Source organism: Manacus candei, unplaced genomic scaffold (genome assembly GCF_025592945.1).
Source record: "Manacus candei isolate 608988 ecotype Guabito, Panama unplaced genomic scaffold, ASM2559294v1 h1tg000063l, whole genome shotgun sequence".
Lineage (NCBI taxonomy): Eukaryota > Metazoa > Chordata > Aves > Passeriformes > Pipridae > Manacus > Manacus candei.
The window spans coordinates 446,607-464,458 of record NW_026138111.1 but is presented as its reverse complement, the minus strand read 5'-3'; the positions used below and the strand labels follow the sequence as shown (position 1 = coordinate 464,458).

General features: G+C 37.5%; 1 protein-coding gene across 9 annotated transcripts in view; it reads right to left on the bottom strand.

The window, feature by feature from the left end:
* The window catches only part of MAGI2 (membrane associated guanylate kinase, WW and PDZ domain containing 2), a 390,999-nt gene that overhangs the window by 229,761 nt on the left and 143,386 nt on the right, over nt 1-17,852 (bottom strand). For all 9 annotated transcript variants that reach the window (XM_051805040.1, XM_051805039.1, XM_051805043.1 and 6 more), the window contains exons 3-4: nt 13,687-13,902; nt 5,432-5,645 (exon numbers count right to left, since the gene is read on the bottom strand). In XM_051805040.1, the coding sequence (XP_051661000.1) occupies nt 5,432-5,645; nt 13,687-13,902 (430 nt within the window). The remainder of the gene's footprint in view (nt 1-5,431; nt 5,646-13,686; nt 13,903-17,852) is intronic.

Sequence of the window (17,852 nt, the reverse complement as noted above, 5' to 3'; positions counted from 1 at the left end):
TCTGCAGAGCAGAGCAGCAGAGACCTTTGGGGGAAAGACAAGAAATAATAAAGTGAGGAAAGACAAGAGGAGTTGAGCTGGCAGTTTGACCTGGACGTCAGCATAGATAAAAACAGCAAGTGAGAGCAAGGGACAACACACCACTAGCACAGACTGAGAATGTCTTTATAAAATCAAAAGGCAAAAGAAAAAGAAAGAATTCAGCATTCCACAAATTCTTTCCGGTTCTACCATCTCCCCATTCCTAATTAAGTTGCCAAGAGGCAAGGAAGTGGTCTCAGGAGAAAGAAACAAAGAGGGATCTTTTCTGTCGCCTGTCCCACTGTATGTCATATTGAAGTCCAAAAAGCATTAGAAATCTGATTTGTTATGCTGATCAAAACTGACAAATTTGATCCAACATATAAACAAGGGAAAAGAACTACAGACATCTATAATCATATCTGCAATCTTGAGCAGGCAGAAGGGTATACTTCCACCTTTAAGTAGTATCTTCTAGTACAAAACACAGTTATCGAATTCAGTGGTGTATTCAGGCTTAACTAATATATCCTGTTTTCTGATGGTGAACTGATGGAGTAGCCAGGAACAACTAAATATATCATGGTTCTTCAGGTAAGCAAGATGTTTGGATAAATGTTCCTGAAGTCAAAACACTTTCCTACCTCAAAAATTACTATGAAAAAATACTGTTCCCACTGAAGTCAGTAGCAATATTCTTAGAAACAAACTAGGTCAGGATTTTACTTTTCCAATTTGTAGCTGAACTTCTTTTCAGATATCACCTGAAATAGCACCAGCTGTATTTAAAAACTTAATTGTTGTTTTTTACAGTGAAGAGGAGAGTCCTTGGCAAAGGACTTTTTTATAGCTGTTTTTCAGTCTTTTATGGTGCTCTCATAAAAAAAAAAAAGGAAAGAAAAAGTAGGCAGCTTTAACAACTAAAAAAGATACTGCAACAGGTCCAAAAGGCAATGCTGACTGTGCTGTTTGAAGAAGTAGGTGTTCAAGTAGTAAGAGACTGAATGTCTCGAAGATGTACTGGAAAGTGGTTTGTTAAAACTCATGTGGCTATATTCTCCTAAAAATCATCACCACAAGTCAACTAATGTGATCCTTTAAAGATCATAGAATTATAGAATCATAGAATCATAGAATCATAGAATCATAGAATCAATCGTGTTGGAAAAGACCTCCAAGACCATCCAGTCTGACCCTTGATCCAACACCATCGTGATTACCAGACCATGGCACTGAGTGCCACATCCAGTCTCATCTTAAAAACCTTCAGGGACGGTGAATCCACCACCTCCCTGGGCAGCCCATTCCAATATCTGATCACTCTCTCTGTAAAAAATTTCTTCCTAATATCCAACCTAAACCTCCCCTGGCAGAGCTTAAGACCATGCCCTCTTGTCCTACTGCTGGTTGCCTGGGAGAAGAGATCGATATCCACCTGGCTACAACCTCCTTTCAGGTAGTTGTAGAGAATGATAAGGTCTCCCCTGAGCCTTCTCTTCTCCAGGCTGAACAGCCCCAGCTCCCTCAGCCTCTTCTCACAGGACTTGTGCTTGAGTCCCTTCACCAGCCTCGTTTCTCTTCTCTGGACCTGAAGATGTTCTAAAAACGTTTGACTTTACTCTAGACCTTTCTCCGCTATGAAAACAATTATTAATATGATACAAGCAAAGGAAACCATATAAGGTTTTGAACAGCATAGAGTCAAATAGCTTTAGTTATGGGCTATGTAACATCTATTGGCCCCACACTCCTTCCAGAGAGTTCTGCTGCCTATAGGTAAAGAGAGGGCTGGAGAGAGAGAGACAAAACCAATTCTGCCTTATACAAAAAAGTATTATGATGTTTAGCCAACCATACAGGACAGTCTATAATGTAATAATGTATGGGATGGAAATGGACAGTTTGGTGAGGGCCACATTTAAGGCTGACTGCACATAAAGGAAGATGCAAAGAGTATCTTGGTCCTTTTTTATTCCCTTCAACACTGCACTGGATTCACAGCAAACATCGATTGCCTGGGATCCAACACAGTCTGCATCTGCTGACTTTGTGAGGACAACATGAAGCTTGTGTCTCTAGTATGTGGTTTGAGAGTTGTTGGCAAGGTGAAGTCTGAAGGCTATGGGGAATCACAGCCTTTCCTTAGCCATAGGAGAGGGAAAAACTAAAAATCAGTGATGGTTATAATTTATTTAAGCATGCCAAAATACATCACACTCATCAGTCATATTTAAAGTAGGAAAGAAGGAGCAGATCTGGAGGTTTTTTTGATGGTATTCCAATTTATATACAGTCTGTTAATTATTTCATGTTCTCATTAGCATATGCTCTCAATAAAACTGAATGTATGAGATGGAGTCCTATTTGTGTAGTGTGTGTATTTGAAAATTGGGATTCATACGTAAGGAGGGCTGGAAACAGCCCAAGAAATGTACTTAAGTAGCTCTTCCTGAAAAACAGTGGTAAGTATTATTTTGCAAGAAGAGATGCTCTTCCTGTTCTGCCTGTGAATGCTAAAATAGGTAAACATAAGGTCAGGCACCTATGTCAGACAGGAAAAGAAAGGAAGAAACATACCAAGACATGCTCTAAAATACAACCACACTCTGAATTGTTCAGTGAATCTGGTAGATGATATTTATTTCCTTTCTGCAGTCCTTAAGGCAGAGGAAATTCCTTCCAATGTGCTTTACAAAATGCTAACTGAACCATTAATGATTAACAAACATCCTGCCTACAGATAGTTATCCTTCTTCTTATGAAGTCACTTCCTCTCTCACTGTAAATCTACCATATTATTTTGATGGTAGTTTTGATAAATGAGATCACAAACAAATTTTAGAGGTTAGTTTGAGGTGAATGAATGAAAATGCTGTCACAAAATCTAAGATCTTTGGGTATACCTGTGACAACCTGGAACTTGAGATCATTTACTGCTAGAAGTCTTTAGTGTGTAAAGGCACAATTCACATGAGCCTCAAATAAAGCAATAAAAGATGCTGCCTAGTGTGACTGTTTTTCCCAGTCATTGTGATGTACACTTTAAAAATGTTTGGTTTTCATCTATTATTTAATAATCTAGTACAATCTTTACTACTGTTCAGGGAGATGTTGTTAGACAAATAGGTTTTTGTTGTCTTTTTATCTTTCCCCCTTTTTGTGAAAGCAAATGGAGTCTCTTCATGCCATTAACCAAAGTGACTTGTAAACAAAGAGGCAATTTAACAGCATCCCCACAGCATTACATTCGTACTTAACCCCGTGAAGACTGTGCAATGTGAAAACTCAAACGATCAGAGTTGTTCCCTTGCTAGGATTCTAGTAAATAATCTGGTATTTTTCCAGATGTGTAATTGCACTTTTTTGCAACTACATTGTTCAAGAATATAATCCCAAAGGCAAGAAGCCCTTACAACAGGCTTTCTATCCAGTCTGCACCTCTGATTGATTTCTCTGCTTTACATAACATTCATTTAGTGGAAGTGAATGATGAGCATTGTCAGAACTGCACTGTAAACCAGAGCATTTCCAGGAAAGGAAGCAAGCTGTGACATCAAAGGAATTTGAGGAGTGGAATGGCTGCTCTGTAGAGTATCAGGGCTATTTGCATTCCCTGTATTTGTTACAACATATACATTTAATTTCTATTAAATCGCCTGCTGCAGTATTTACTGCTCTCACAGTTTGGTGTTTTAGTTATCTACCCATCATCCCCTCCCCCATGCCCCAAATGCATCACAGGTTTTTATTACAAGTAAAATAAAAGTGCCACATAATTCAGTCTGCTTTCTTTCAGAGCGCTCAATATGTGCAGAAAAATTAAATTTGGGAGAGAGGTAGGAAGGAAACAAGGGTTTGAGGTAGCCCTGAGGTCATCCTAGTTCTTCTCTGCTTGCTTGGGAAAAGTTACTATAATTACTCTTTTTCTAGAATAAGCATATTTTTGCCCTTTTTAGCAAAGACATTTATGTTTTAACAGTTACTGCTATTTTCAGCTTTGTATATGCCAGAAGCTGTAGTTGGTCATGCCAGTGTTCATTAAAAAGTCACATGCATAAACTTTATTCTTATCATTTGTTTACACTTCATGTGATAGTCACAACATTTTATATTAAATACAGGGCTTAAAGCAGAATTGACACCACCAAATGTTATTTTTACCTACTAATAATCAGAATAGCAGCTAATGTTCCAAATTAAGGCAGTACCTTAAAGTAAACATAAATGCTACTGCTACCTCTGTAGTAGTGTTCTGCTGATGAAGATGCTAGTTTTTCCTTTCTCTTTTTTCTTTTGTGGAACACACTATTGCATGAACTCAGATTGCTGTATTTTTATTCTGGTAACATATATTATTCACAGAATCATAGAATATGTTGAGTTGAAAGGGACCCAACAGGATCATTGAGTCCAACTCCTGGTCCTGTCCAGGACACCGCAAAAATCACACCATGTGCCTGAGAGTGTTGTCCAAATGCTTCTCAAACTGTCAGGCTTTGTGCTGTGACCACTTCTCTGGGGAGCCTGTTGCAGTGCTCAACCACCCTCTGGGTGAAAAACCTTTTCCTGATACCCAACCTAAACTTCCCCTGACACAGTTTCATGCCATTTCCTGTAGTCCTGTAGCTGGTCACAAGAGTGAAGAGATCAGTACCTGTCCCTCCACTTCCCCTCATGAGGAAGTTGTAACTTCAATGAGGTCTCCCCTCGGACTCCTCCAGGCTGAACAGACTAAGTGACCTCAGCCACTCCTCATAAGGTTTCTCCTCCAGACCCTTCACCAACCTTGTGTGACCCTTTGGAGAGTCACCCTTTGGAGAGTCACCCTTTGGACACTCTCTAATAGATTAATGAGAGCACTTAGAGAATAAAGAACTGTCATATCCATTTCTTCAATGAGTTGACTAATTAGTAACAGGTATGTATAGTCTACCAACAGGAAAAAGCTTCCACACATAATACTCCTTATAGTCCACTCGTTTCTAAACATAGCATGGTCTCCCTCTACTGTTCACTAGCTAGTTTTCAGTCCACCCATCTTTCTCTCCTTTAATTGGTAGAAAGCTCCACCCTCTCCACCTCTGTCCACATAAGGAAGGACAAATCCAGCAATTGTGTGACTTTCCCATAAGCACCAAAAAAGCAAAAAAGCCTTGCTTTCAACAGAAGAAACAACAACTTTAACTGTTGCCATCAAAGCAAGCAGATCAGTTACCTATCTTAAAAACCAGCAGGCTTCAATGTAAATCACTAATGCAGGAACTGTCACCAGGCCCCAGGAGCCTTGACAGCCAGAACATTCCTGCTGTTTTAATGAGAAGGAGTGCAATGCTCCACTTCACCACACAAACCATTTTCCTGCCCAGTTAAATACACTACAGCTATTAGAAATAGAAGAAATAAGACTTACTCAATAAAGTAGACTTCCCCCTTTTCTGTATAAGCCATTTCCCAGTTATCAGGTAGTGGGCCCAAGTCATCGTTCTCTTCAGGTTTGGTCTGCTTTGTTACATCCATATCCTCCTTTGCTTCTTCAGGCTGAGTATATCCTGGTGCAGGACAAGGCTGAGGGGAAGATACCTCACCCGAGGCAGCTGTACTCTTCTCTTCATGTTCACTTGATTCTAAAAGAGAAGAAAAATTATGGCTTTTGGATATCTAAATTAATGGTGAAGAATTTACTGGGTGCAAGACTCTATGAACTGCAAGTCTTGAAAGAAAAAAAATTCTGTTGGGTTGACACACAAGGGTCCCTCTGATCGTGTATTTTATCTGGAACACAATAAAAGAAAATAAAGCAATAAAACCAAACTGAAACAAGAAACTAATAAAGAGTTCTGGCTCATTCTGTCCCAGGAGTTCTCCCAGACTAGCAGTAAGCACTGAGCAGAAGGCAGCTTCATATCCAGCAGTGTTACTGTCTTGTGTCTTAACTTTTCAAAATATACACATATAAAACAAGTACACTGCTGTTTTACTACAGACTGGAGATCCTTTTCAAGTAAAAAAAGTATATGGACTAATTGCCTTATCTTATACCAAAAAAATCAATGACATCCATCAACTTATAGCAATATATTAACCATATAGAAAGTGGTTGTGATTTCATTGCTGATATAATCTGTGGGAAGCTTAGTTTCCCACAGCCAATGCCAAACGCTTCAACATGTCAACAATGTAGTCCACAATAAAGTTCAAGAAGATGACAATTTATTAAATGAACTAACAGTGCACCCAGAGAAAAGAACTATGCAGATACCTGTGTGAAACATGTAGGAGGTGGAGGACAAGTTGGGTGAAATGTTCTAATTAGTGATGCTTACAACATCAAGAAAGAAGAGCAACAAAAAATTAACAAAAACGATTTTAAAAAGCCCAGATTTTAATAAACCCACAGAATCAATAAATTTGATGTTATGGCTAGCAATGGTAAAAGATAAAAAGTTTAGGAGAACTGATAAAGATTAAATAAACAATAGTAAGAGTGCAAGTACAAATTGTTCTAATGAAAAACAAAAATAGTAAGTATAATCAGAGATAATTTTGAGTAAACCATGACTTTTCAATGGTGTGCTACTTGAGAAAGAATAGTACAAAAGGTGAAAACCAGATTAAATTTTTAAGGATGAACACAGAAAAACAACATGGGCATCTAACAGTAAAAAAGAACAGTCAGTCTATAAAGTGGGATACAGTCAGGGACAATAGAGGTAATATCAAAACTTTCTGTAATAATAATAATAATAATAATAACAATAGCAAAAGCAGACTCATTTTTCTATGTGGGAAGGCAGGAAAGCTAATAGTTTATGATGCATAAAAACCCCAAGGCAATTAGTGCTCTTTTTGCCTCAGTCACTACTGTGAAAAAAATCACCTGTGATTAAATGACTAATGTAATTAATGTCAGCAACAGGGCTAAAGAATGTGGTGTAGAGTGGGCAGAGAACAGGTCAGGTAAAACTTTGATGAAACAGCCATTCTCAATTGGCAGAGCTGGATGAAATGAAACCTAGGGTCCAGAGAGAACCATGGAGGCAGTCTTATGGCTAAAATAAACCTTTGATACTTCATGGGGAAAAGAAACAGAAAGGACAGACCCAGTGCTGATTTCAGCAAATCACCTATGATCTAGGTTTTCAGGTAGTTTTATATGCTTACTTTCTGAGTACCTAAGTTCCCTTTGAAATAATTTACTCAATTAGGCCATTGTGTCTTTCTGTAAAAAAGGAGGAGAAGACCTATGAAACTGCAACTTCACATCTTTCTCTTTTTAATTCCTAGAAGCGTTGCAACCAGCAATCAAATCACCTACATGTAAACTCTTCAGAGGTCATAAATATTTGTCAAGACTTTTCAGAAAGAAATTGTGTCAAACTAATCTTTTTTCTTTTCATGACAGAGTAACAGGTGCTGCTTCTTGGGGAGAAATGGTAGATATAGCTTTCATGATCCTAAAAAAAGACTTTTGACACTGACACATATAACCTGTCACAATAACATGAAAACAACCAAACAGATACAGTCCTGAAAAGGGTGATGATCTATAGCTCTACATCCACATGCAGCTCATGCTGCTAAATCGTAACTCGAACTATGTGGTATTACAATAATTTTATGCTGCTTGGAAACATGAATCTGTCTGTGGGAAGAAAAGAATTTGCAAGAGACACAAATGCAGTTTTTGCTTAATTCCATCCCACAACAGAGCAGCAGGATTCCAGAGAGCTGAAGTCCCCTTCTCCTTATCTACCACTCCCTGACTTACCTTGGCTTTCCAAAACATGGGGCACCTACCTGATGCAAAATTCCACAATCACTGTAAAAATACAGGATAGGGAGCAAATGCCTAGGCAGAATTCCTAGCGAAAATGTAATTGAGGTATGGGGATGTGTGAGGGATGTCTAACCATCATCTTTAATCAGTAATGATACTATTGCAAAGGAAAAACAAGCATCATAATAGCCAGAAACAGCAAACATATGCAATACAGGTCCTTCCACCTTTAGCTACAGGAAAGTTTAATGAGGAGTCCTGTGCCCAGTTTCAAGAATTTCATGACGAGAAAGATGGGAAACAGTTCAGATGACAGAAAAGAAAAGAAACAAAACAAAAACCAACCAGCCAACCAAAAAGATTTTGGAAACATGGTAAGATTGAAAAACAGGTGATTTTAATCTTGAGAAGAAAAGATTGATAGATAGCGAAAGCATTTTCAACTATATAAAAGTTTCCTGCAAAGCAGACACAATATATGGTCTCCACTTCCCCTGAGAACAGGACAATGTAATTGCTGAAAAATTTTTTGGGTGTTTTGTTCTTATCTCTGCAAAAGTAAGTCCTCATCTGTTTGAAGCATCATGAACAAATCTGTGAGTTATATTCCTGTGGCTGCCTGCAGTCCTGACCACATTTCTGCTACAGGAAGGGAGATGTACGGATTAAAGTGAATACAAGACATAAGACCCCATGGCAGATAAACTGCAGTAGAACAAATACATTTGGAGCACAGGTGCATCACACACAATGACTATTGATCAACCAATTGGCCTGACAGACCACAGATGTGGTGACACTGCGGTGTCTTGGGATTTTACCATGATATCTTTAATATGTGTTCTTCCTCAAGAGCTTATTTTCAACAAGTCTGAAGGGGTCAGATTCTCGATTTTCTTTCAATAACTACATAAACAAATCCCAGCCCTCATGATGACAGAAAAAAAAAAGTGAAAATTAAGCCTTGAAGATTAGAAAAAAAATATTCTGAGCTTTTCTAAGACCAGAGATTGCTATCAAAATACAGCAAGGAAAAAAAGAGAAACATGCTTATTTAACAACTTAAAATATAATTATTTTAAAGCCGATCTCATGAATAATTAATTACTGGATCATTATCTTTTAATAACTTACTTTGATAATGGAGAAGGCATCAGGATGACTAAACCCCAAGCAATTAAGATGGAATTGCCTAATGCCATTTAATAACTGTAAGCTTTACACAGTGGACATCCTAGTCACACTTATTTGGAATACAGCCCCATGGTGTCATCTTATTTTCTGTTATATGTATCTATCATGCTCCAGGAAAGGTAGATATTCTTCTTAATGTTTTTTTTTTCTGCTAATATACATTCATATGTAGCATTTGATTTGATAAAAAAAATCCCAAACAACTGAGTTCTGGTTAAAAACTATCACTGTCTTTAATGTACAAATAAAGTTTGAAATACTACAATAATGCACTGTGAGCACAAATATCTATCTTCAGACAATATACAATATAAAAAAGATCCTAAAATTGTACCATAATTTGAGTCCAGAAGTATTTTTGTCACTATAAAAAAACAATCAATGGATTTTATGTCAAGTGAAATAGTCTACTGGAGCTTCTGTCTCACTACAAAACAGATTACATGGTCCAGTTTTCAAAATCAGATTGGCACAGTTTCTTAAGAGTGAGTGTTCTGGGAAGTAACAAAATAGAGAACAAGATAATGTGTGTGCTAAAAATAAGTATTTATCATTAAATACCACAATTTCATCTCTGTAGTACCCAGCTCCAAATACCAGCAGTTAAAATATTACTGCTGATATGACATATTCTCTATACAGTTCATAGACAATATGGTGACCGTTTAAAAAAAAAATTAACTGGTAGTTATGTTGTGATAGTCTCAGCATTTGAGCCTTCATCAATGCTGTCGTGTGCACTTCAAATTGTTTCTATTATTTACGGTCTAATACTTGAAATTGCCATGTAAGAGTACCTTGTCTCTTTATTCCTCTATTTACTGCTACAGATTATTCAGGTAGTGAAGTTTGAAAACGTATTCTCTTATTCTGGAAGGACCAACTCAGATGACCTAAGTAATCTATTCTAATCTGCGTATGTTGTTTTCATGCCTCTGGCTGTCTTTGCTGTGTAATAATAAAAATATAAACTCAACCTGTTGCCTGGGACTAGTGCACCTTGCATGATGATTAATGGCATTGGGGCTCTGGTCTTCTGTTTCCTTATCATCCTATGGTCTGGAATGATAATTTTGAAACTTTATGTCATATCTTACCCCTCAATTAATTTGAGCCTCACAGAACTTTATTCTCTGGGTGCAACTTATCATTGCTCAAGTAATGTCAGAATGACGCACATACATAAGCATGCCTTCAAGGTTAGAGTGATTTTTCTGGAGTTTAGATGGCAAATACTTCATCAGTCAGAAGTGGGAAGCAAATGTGACATGACCAACATTGTGTCAAAGCATGATGCTCATTGCGAAGGAGACTGACTTAATTCTCTGCAGACACAGCAACAGCAGTAAAAACCGAATGTCTGACAAGTTGCAGGTTGCAATTTGAACAAGACTCTTTTTACCTCTTTTGTCAAAGCATCAGTTTTGCAGAAATCATTCATTTGAACACTGTCCATCAGGAAAGGCTTCTCAGGTGCAAGATGTCTCACCCAGTAGTGTGGGGAATTACGCTAAGTGTAAGAAATCTAGTGCTAACTCTAGACTTGGCCATTTTAACAACTGATCTATAGAATATGTCTCTCATATTTGCTTCCTGGCAAATAATAAGATTCTTGATTTACATTTCACCATCTAGGTTCCTCTGCATCTGTAGGATGAATTAATCATTCTAAATTGTAGAGGTGATCCCCTAAAATGGGTATCTAAAACAGCTACGTTCTCTTACTCTTTGGAATTGCCTCTTCCTCCTTACTTTATATCAGGAAAGCAGAGACAAATAGATGAAACAAAAAGGCATTTAGGCATACAGTTTACTAAAGCTGGATGAGATAAATCCCATCTCCTAAATGACACTATTTTGTCCTAAGAGAACGTGATCCAGGATGAAGGACTAAGAGTGCTCCATCCTAAATGGCCAAAAGCCCCATCCTGAAGCACTGAGAAAGACTCCAAGTGGGTTCTGGGCTGAGGACAGGTGACAAAAATTAGAAGGATTAAAAACATTTGGCAGCACAAATTACGAAGAAGACGATTATGGCAAGTTTGTCCAAATACAACTGTCTCAGGGAAATTTGATGGACATGAAGCAAGGCATGTGGAAGGTATCAATGGAAAATTGATAAAGCTCAACAGATGTAAAAATTATGTTAACAGACGCTGAAAAGTTGTCTGAAAATTCAGACCAAAAGCAGAAAGATCTCTGTAACCACAGATGTCACTTAATTGGTCCGATAAAGATGGGTTTCTTCAGAATCATCTTAAACCCGTTACTATTTTAACTTAGTAGTCCTAGGTGTTACAGTGGTCCTTTGAATTGAGAGGCTCAGATAGGCAGTTAATAAGCCATTAAGTTCCTGAGCATCTTTAAAAACGTGTCAATGTTTCAGATGTCCCAAGAGTCCTATAGTTAATAAAAGCCCCCTGTTAGAAGTGAAGTATCTAAAATAGAATACACTTTCTAAAAGAATTGGAAAAAACAAAAACTCTGCCTTTGCTGTTTCTGTATAAAAATTAGATTGCTCCCTCCGCTGAGAGTTTAAAAATAAATAAATTAATTAAAATATTCTGGTTTTCCTGATTGTTCAAAGACAGAAACTACAAATGCACTCACATTTTAGAGGTAAGTAAGCCTCTGTCAGCTCACAGAGAAAATTACTGCAGTAACAGGGTCTGTGGGAGCCACACTGCCCAACAAAGGCAACACAGCATGTATGTACAGAGCTGCTTTGCTACAATCCCCAAAGTCCTCAATCAGTGTATCTGAACAACAAAACCCTGCTTATGAAACCATGAGAGCCAACACAGGCACCGCTTGTTCTGCTGGCCACACCGACAGGAATTACTTTGGGGGGGTGAGGAAAGGGAGGAGGAGGGGCTGTCTTACACCCATGCTCATGTATTTAATTTTGTAACACAGCACAGAAGTTCCTGCTTCTTGGGTGCTGCCTAGTCATTGCTCACACAGATTTTGCCTGGGAGAAGAAAATTATAGGTGCAGAATGCAAGGAAAAAAGCAGGTAAACAGTGCCTTGATCCACTTGGAGCTGAAACATATTGTCCTGGAAATTGCTCCTCAGCAATGGTCTGTTATGTGGCACATTTTGAATAACTACTGAGAATGATCTTTCTAATGATTTCTACAATACACATCAGAGACCAAATCCTGCCTTTGCCTCTTTCACTGTGGAAGTATCCTGGCAACAGAGGCAGTGCTGATGTTTTATGTAAGGATCTCTGAGCTTCATCCTTTCCTGCTTAAATGTGCAGCAAAAGCATTAAGTGCCAGAGCAATGCCAACAGATGCAATGTCATGTGGAAGGGATGAGCAAGGCTCTTACAGCATGTGATAGCAGTGGCCAGGGAGCAATACTGTAGCCCTTTGGAGACATGAGGGGAAGAACCAGACCCACTCACCCCACCTCTCCCTGATACCCTCCTGCTAGATGGGGATGGGTTCTGTACAGGGATTTTCCCTTATGTGTAACGTTAGGCAACAGCTACAGTAAGGCATGTGGCAAATACATCCTTGATGAGAAGATATTAAATTTGCTATACTTTGTAAGGCAGTAGGAGGAAAAAAGGTATATATAGACTCTGCAGTATGAAAATCCTTTTACAGTGCTTAGAACATTAGGTAATGGATATTTTGTTTCACAGTAACCTATACAGTTAGAGAACTTGCAGTATTTCATTTTATCTTCTCACCCATATGGTTTTCACTACAGACGTCTATTTTAATAATCTGTTTCTAAATTTCTAAGTTTACCAAAAAGGATCCACAGAGTTATTTCTCAGAGGGATATAAAAGTCTGGATTCTTTAATTTTCTACTTGAACAACAACAAAATCATTTCTTAAATGCTATTTCAGAATAAAAATTAAGTACCGTAAAACATTGCCTTCCTGAAATGTTGAGTGGTAAGTTGATTACCTGCTTCAGAGAAGGTTGGAGTGTTCTCACTTGGGATACCAGTCAGTACACTGAACACCTTTTTTTTTTTCTGAATCACTATGATCCAAGGGGTAAAAGAACAGCTGTCTTTTAGGACTACACCTGAAACCCTTATCAGCTTTATGCAGGCTCTGAAACATTGCTGAGAAGGGTCTTCCTGGTAGTATTGCCAGCTAAGTTTCACTGGAACTGCCAAAAATGTGTTAATGTGATGACTTTACTATTCCACAATATTGCTAAGGTTTTGTACCAATTTACAAAAGTTCACTTCGTAATGTGATGAACAATCTAGTGAGTAATCACCATTTGAGAACAAGAAGATCTGAAACAGAGACTTCATTCATTTGACCAAATTACAGTTCTCCAGACTCCCTCTGTAGTCAACAGAGAGAAACAGGCACTTGTGACTGATTTCCTAACCTGGAAATCTAAACCACAAAATCTAATCACACAAACCACCTTCAAAGAGTAGGTATTTTTCTCTTTGGTCTATAAAGAGGGTTCAAAGGGACTCGTTAACAGACAGAAATCTTTACAGTAGCTGAGGTAAGCGAGATGACTCCCCAAAATAGAGGTTAAGAAATTTGTTTTAGACTTGAGAGAGATCCTATTATTCAGAATTCCTGGCTTTCACTCTTGCAAGAATATCCTTACCTTAACATGCATATTCTCACTGCAGAAGGAGGTAACTGAGGACTCTGTGAATAACAGAAACGCACTGCAAAGTAAGAAGGAAGAACAGACCTGGTGTTACTGTCACGTCATTTCCATTGACCACAGGTCTTTCTTCCTCTTCCTCCTCTGGTGGTTCAATGCCTGTCTTCTCCATATTGCTCACAGACTTATTCCTTTTACGTTTGCCTTCAGCCCCGGGAGTGGCACCTGGGAGGATCTGATCTGTCACATTTAACAGCAGCGGAGCTGGTTCTGCTGGAGGCTTCGGAGTGCCGTAATAGTTGTCTGGAAAGAAAAGAAAAGGAATAACACATAAGATTGCAGAAATACATATGCTGCTGCTGCTTCTTTTGTCTTGGATTAATGGATTGTGTGAGGTAGGATCTGGTTCATCAGCTAATATAAAGATTAGTAAAGAATATTTTCAGGGAAATTGAATATTTACCTTTCATGAAATGGTAATTAATTTTCTTGGTGGTACTCCTAGTGATCAAATCATGCTCACAAGCATCTATCACAATAACACTTTCTTTAACAGGCTAAATTTACATTCCTCTCATCCAAATACCTGACAAATAGCTAGCATACCAAAGCTGTTTTCTTATTTCAAATCATTAGCTAGGACAAATTAGTTTTACAACATTTATGCCATGAAACAAGAGTTTCTGAAGGATCAAAATGATGATAAAAGTATTGACTATTTGTTATGCTGTGTCATTTTCACTCCCTCAAATTATTTCACCTGCTTAGAAAGTAAATAATCATTCAATGATTCAGAGATTTGCAGTTTTCAGTAATGTTTGAACTATCTTGGTTTTCATATTTGTCAAATCTTTGCCATTCATGAGCTCAAAATTTGTAATAGTTAATGCTAATATATTTTCAAAGAAAGTTGAAACTCTATGCTTTAGGGCTTAACATTATCTCAAAGTACTATGGAATTCTGAGAAGACTTAAGGTGGCTGACAGATTACCCTCTATTTATCTCATGAAATTTCTGGCAACTTTCTCTGAGTCATCTACTTTCTGTGAGAAGGATTATTATATTAGATGGACCATGGTTTCATCTTATCTATCAATATCTATATGTTTGCATTTCTAGCACATCTGATCTCAAAATTGGTTTCTTACTGATACAGCAAAGTTGTCATCAAAAATATGATTAAAAATAAAATAGTAACATAATTAAATAAAAATACTTTAAAAAGCATGTGCTTTCTAGAAAAAACATAAATAGTAATATAAGACATAAAGATGAAAACCTGCTATTTATGCAGTTATCTTTTTTCATCTCTAAGTTGCTTTGAAGGGCAGTGAACATGACACTTTACAAGTAGATTTACAGTAGTTATTATGGGAAACTAAAAATACTGTCCATGTTTGAGAAACTTTTCCAAGGAAAAAAAGCACTGGTGTAAGGATATTAAATTGCTGAAAATATTTGTAGACTGTATGATCATTTTTTAATTTCTTATCCCACAATTTAGGGCTTCAGTATGATCAAATAGTTGTAGTAACTGACAAAAATTATTTTAACCACATATAGGCATGACAAAAATAAATGCCTATGTTATACCTTCACAGTAAACCATCATAAAAGACATTCTGCAGGTAGAATAAAAATTATTACTGGTACTTGTTTTCCTGTGTGTTTCCAATAACTTACAAGGTTCAGCTACATGACCATCTCAATACAGCTAAGTAATTAAGCAGCCTTGCAACTACTGAATACTCTGTGAATTTTTCACAGTGGTTTAGCAAAACAATATTCATAACAGACATTTCAGTAATTGTAATACACTAGAAAAATTTATTGTGTTAAATGGCCCTCACATTCACTCTGGGCTTAGGGCTGGCTGAATGAAACTTTGAGTTGCTGAAGGTTTTCTTTGGCCGAAGGTTTAACCCAGAGCCCCAGAAGGGCAGTGAGATGTGCCTCTGTGGGGCTGCCTGTGATGAGACCTCCCCCAGGCTGCAGGAGCTCTCTCTGACTGCCGGGGTTAAAGCAGGGGAGCAGGATTTGGAGTCTAAGGGGAGGAAAGGAAATCCACATTGATCCACTCACAAAACTGTACCTCCAAAATATGTCAAAAATCAGATCTGGTCTCTGATAGGGCAGGGTATTTCAGAGCACCTGAAAACCAACAGCCTTGGAGGCAGTGCTCAGTTGGAAGTATACTTTTCTATTGCTTTAGAAACATGTTACCTTTACTGGCAAGGGTGTATGTCTGAAATATTACATATTTTGAAAAAAGGATTCCTCAATTAAAAAAACCAGTCTCAGTCAGTGCCACAGATGCCTTAAACTTCACAAAACTTGTGAAGTATGCACTGATTTCCACTGATTCCATAAATATTAGTACACGTATCCTAGGAATATGGTACCAGTGTAACACAAACTGAAACTAAAAATGCAGTACCTTGGCTTTTTCCCCTTTGCTCTTAGTTTTGCCATTGTCATACAAAATCCAGTGCAGTAGTAATTAGCAGTAATGCTAATATCCTGAATAGTAGATGAGATGTTTTAAATGAAGGACACTCTCATTCTATTTTTAAATATTAAACACTTTTTCACTTTGACTGACCATATGCATTAGAGGGAGACCGAGATAAAAGTCACTAAAAAAAAAAACCTATGAATGTCACATATATAAAAATAGAAGAAAAAATATGTATGTAAGATTAGGAGCCAACGAGGATTTAACTCATTCAGTTTCAAACTGAAAATGCAATATAATTTACAACTTCCGTCCTCTAACATAACATCTTATGTGCTTTATGACCCAGTAACCATTGATTTAAAAGTCAGTTTTGAATTATTAATTGCTACCTACCTATAGATCTACCTATTAATTCAAAAACATGCATAAAAAGCAAAAATAAAAATAAGAAACTAGTCCACAGATATTCATACGATCAGTGCATCATAAAAAATTATTAAAAGAATCCATACAGTTCCAATGGAAGACTATATAGGATGAGAGACACAGCCACCCCAATGAAGGAGCACTGCTCCATTACAAAAAATTAGAATCAATATAAACTGTATGTTTTATCATGAAGAGATTCTCAGAGTCTTGAAATTCCCTACTTAAGACTTAGAACACTAGAGCTAATGGGAGATTGTCTCATAAAACCTTAACAAATGTCATATCTAGGCATAATGTAGAGACTAAATGTTTAAACACCATAACTTTTGTTACCATGATATTTGGAAAATCCCTGATAAAAACAGCTCTTTTTCACCTTGCCTGAGCAAGGCCAGGGCTGGTTCAAGAGGTTATTGTTGAAACACTAATCATAAGGTACTGAAATTCACATTCCTGTAGGTTCAAAAGGCACACCAAATAAATAATTTCAGTTGCGGTTAATTTTAAAAAAGAAATTAATTAAAAAAAAATTAAAAAGAGAAAGCCTACTAAAAGCAAACATAAATTCCATGCTCATTAGCAGTCAAAAACACCAGCAGTTAGAAGTTTTTAAAACAGTGAATGGAGCACAAACCAGACAACACCTTTGTAGCACTAGACAAAACCACATAGTACCCTCTCTTTTGTATACTGCCTGCTGTTCTGGTACTTGCCTCTCAAACATTACACGGGGGAACTAAAGAAAGGCAATTAAACCTTGGAACTGCTTAAATTGATTTTGAGTTTTCAGCTTGGAAATGGGACAACTGAAGGGGAATACGGCAGATATGTATAAAAACAGGAGAACACTGGGAAAGTGCCTAGAAAATCAATTAATGGATGCTTGGCTTCTCACTACATGAGAACAAGAGGATGCCCAAAGAAATTAGCAGGTTTAAAACAAGCAAAAGAAGTGTTGTTTTTTTTTCATACAGCATAAGAGAATAGTGACATTCATTGTCAGGTAATGCCAATATCATAATACAGTCAAAAAGCAATTATACAAAGTCATAGAAGAAAAAAAGACCATGAAAGCCTATTAAATGTAAAGGTACAAATTCCGAATCAAGAATTCCATACAATCAGATTGGTGGAGTGCAGAACGTAACTCTGCATGCCTTCCCTGTTCTTGTATTTTATGCCTTAATACCTACCAAAGGGCAGTAATAGAGGCAAAGTATGGGGCTACAGTTTCCCTTGATTTGACTAAGTGCAGCCACTCTATTACTCAGGGGCCTCCTTGTTGTACTTAAAATAATGTGTGTACTCATCTGCCACCCCAGCACAGAGTCAAGAGGTCGATTTAATCCAGCAGAGCTTTAGCTA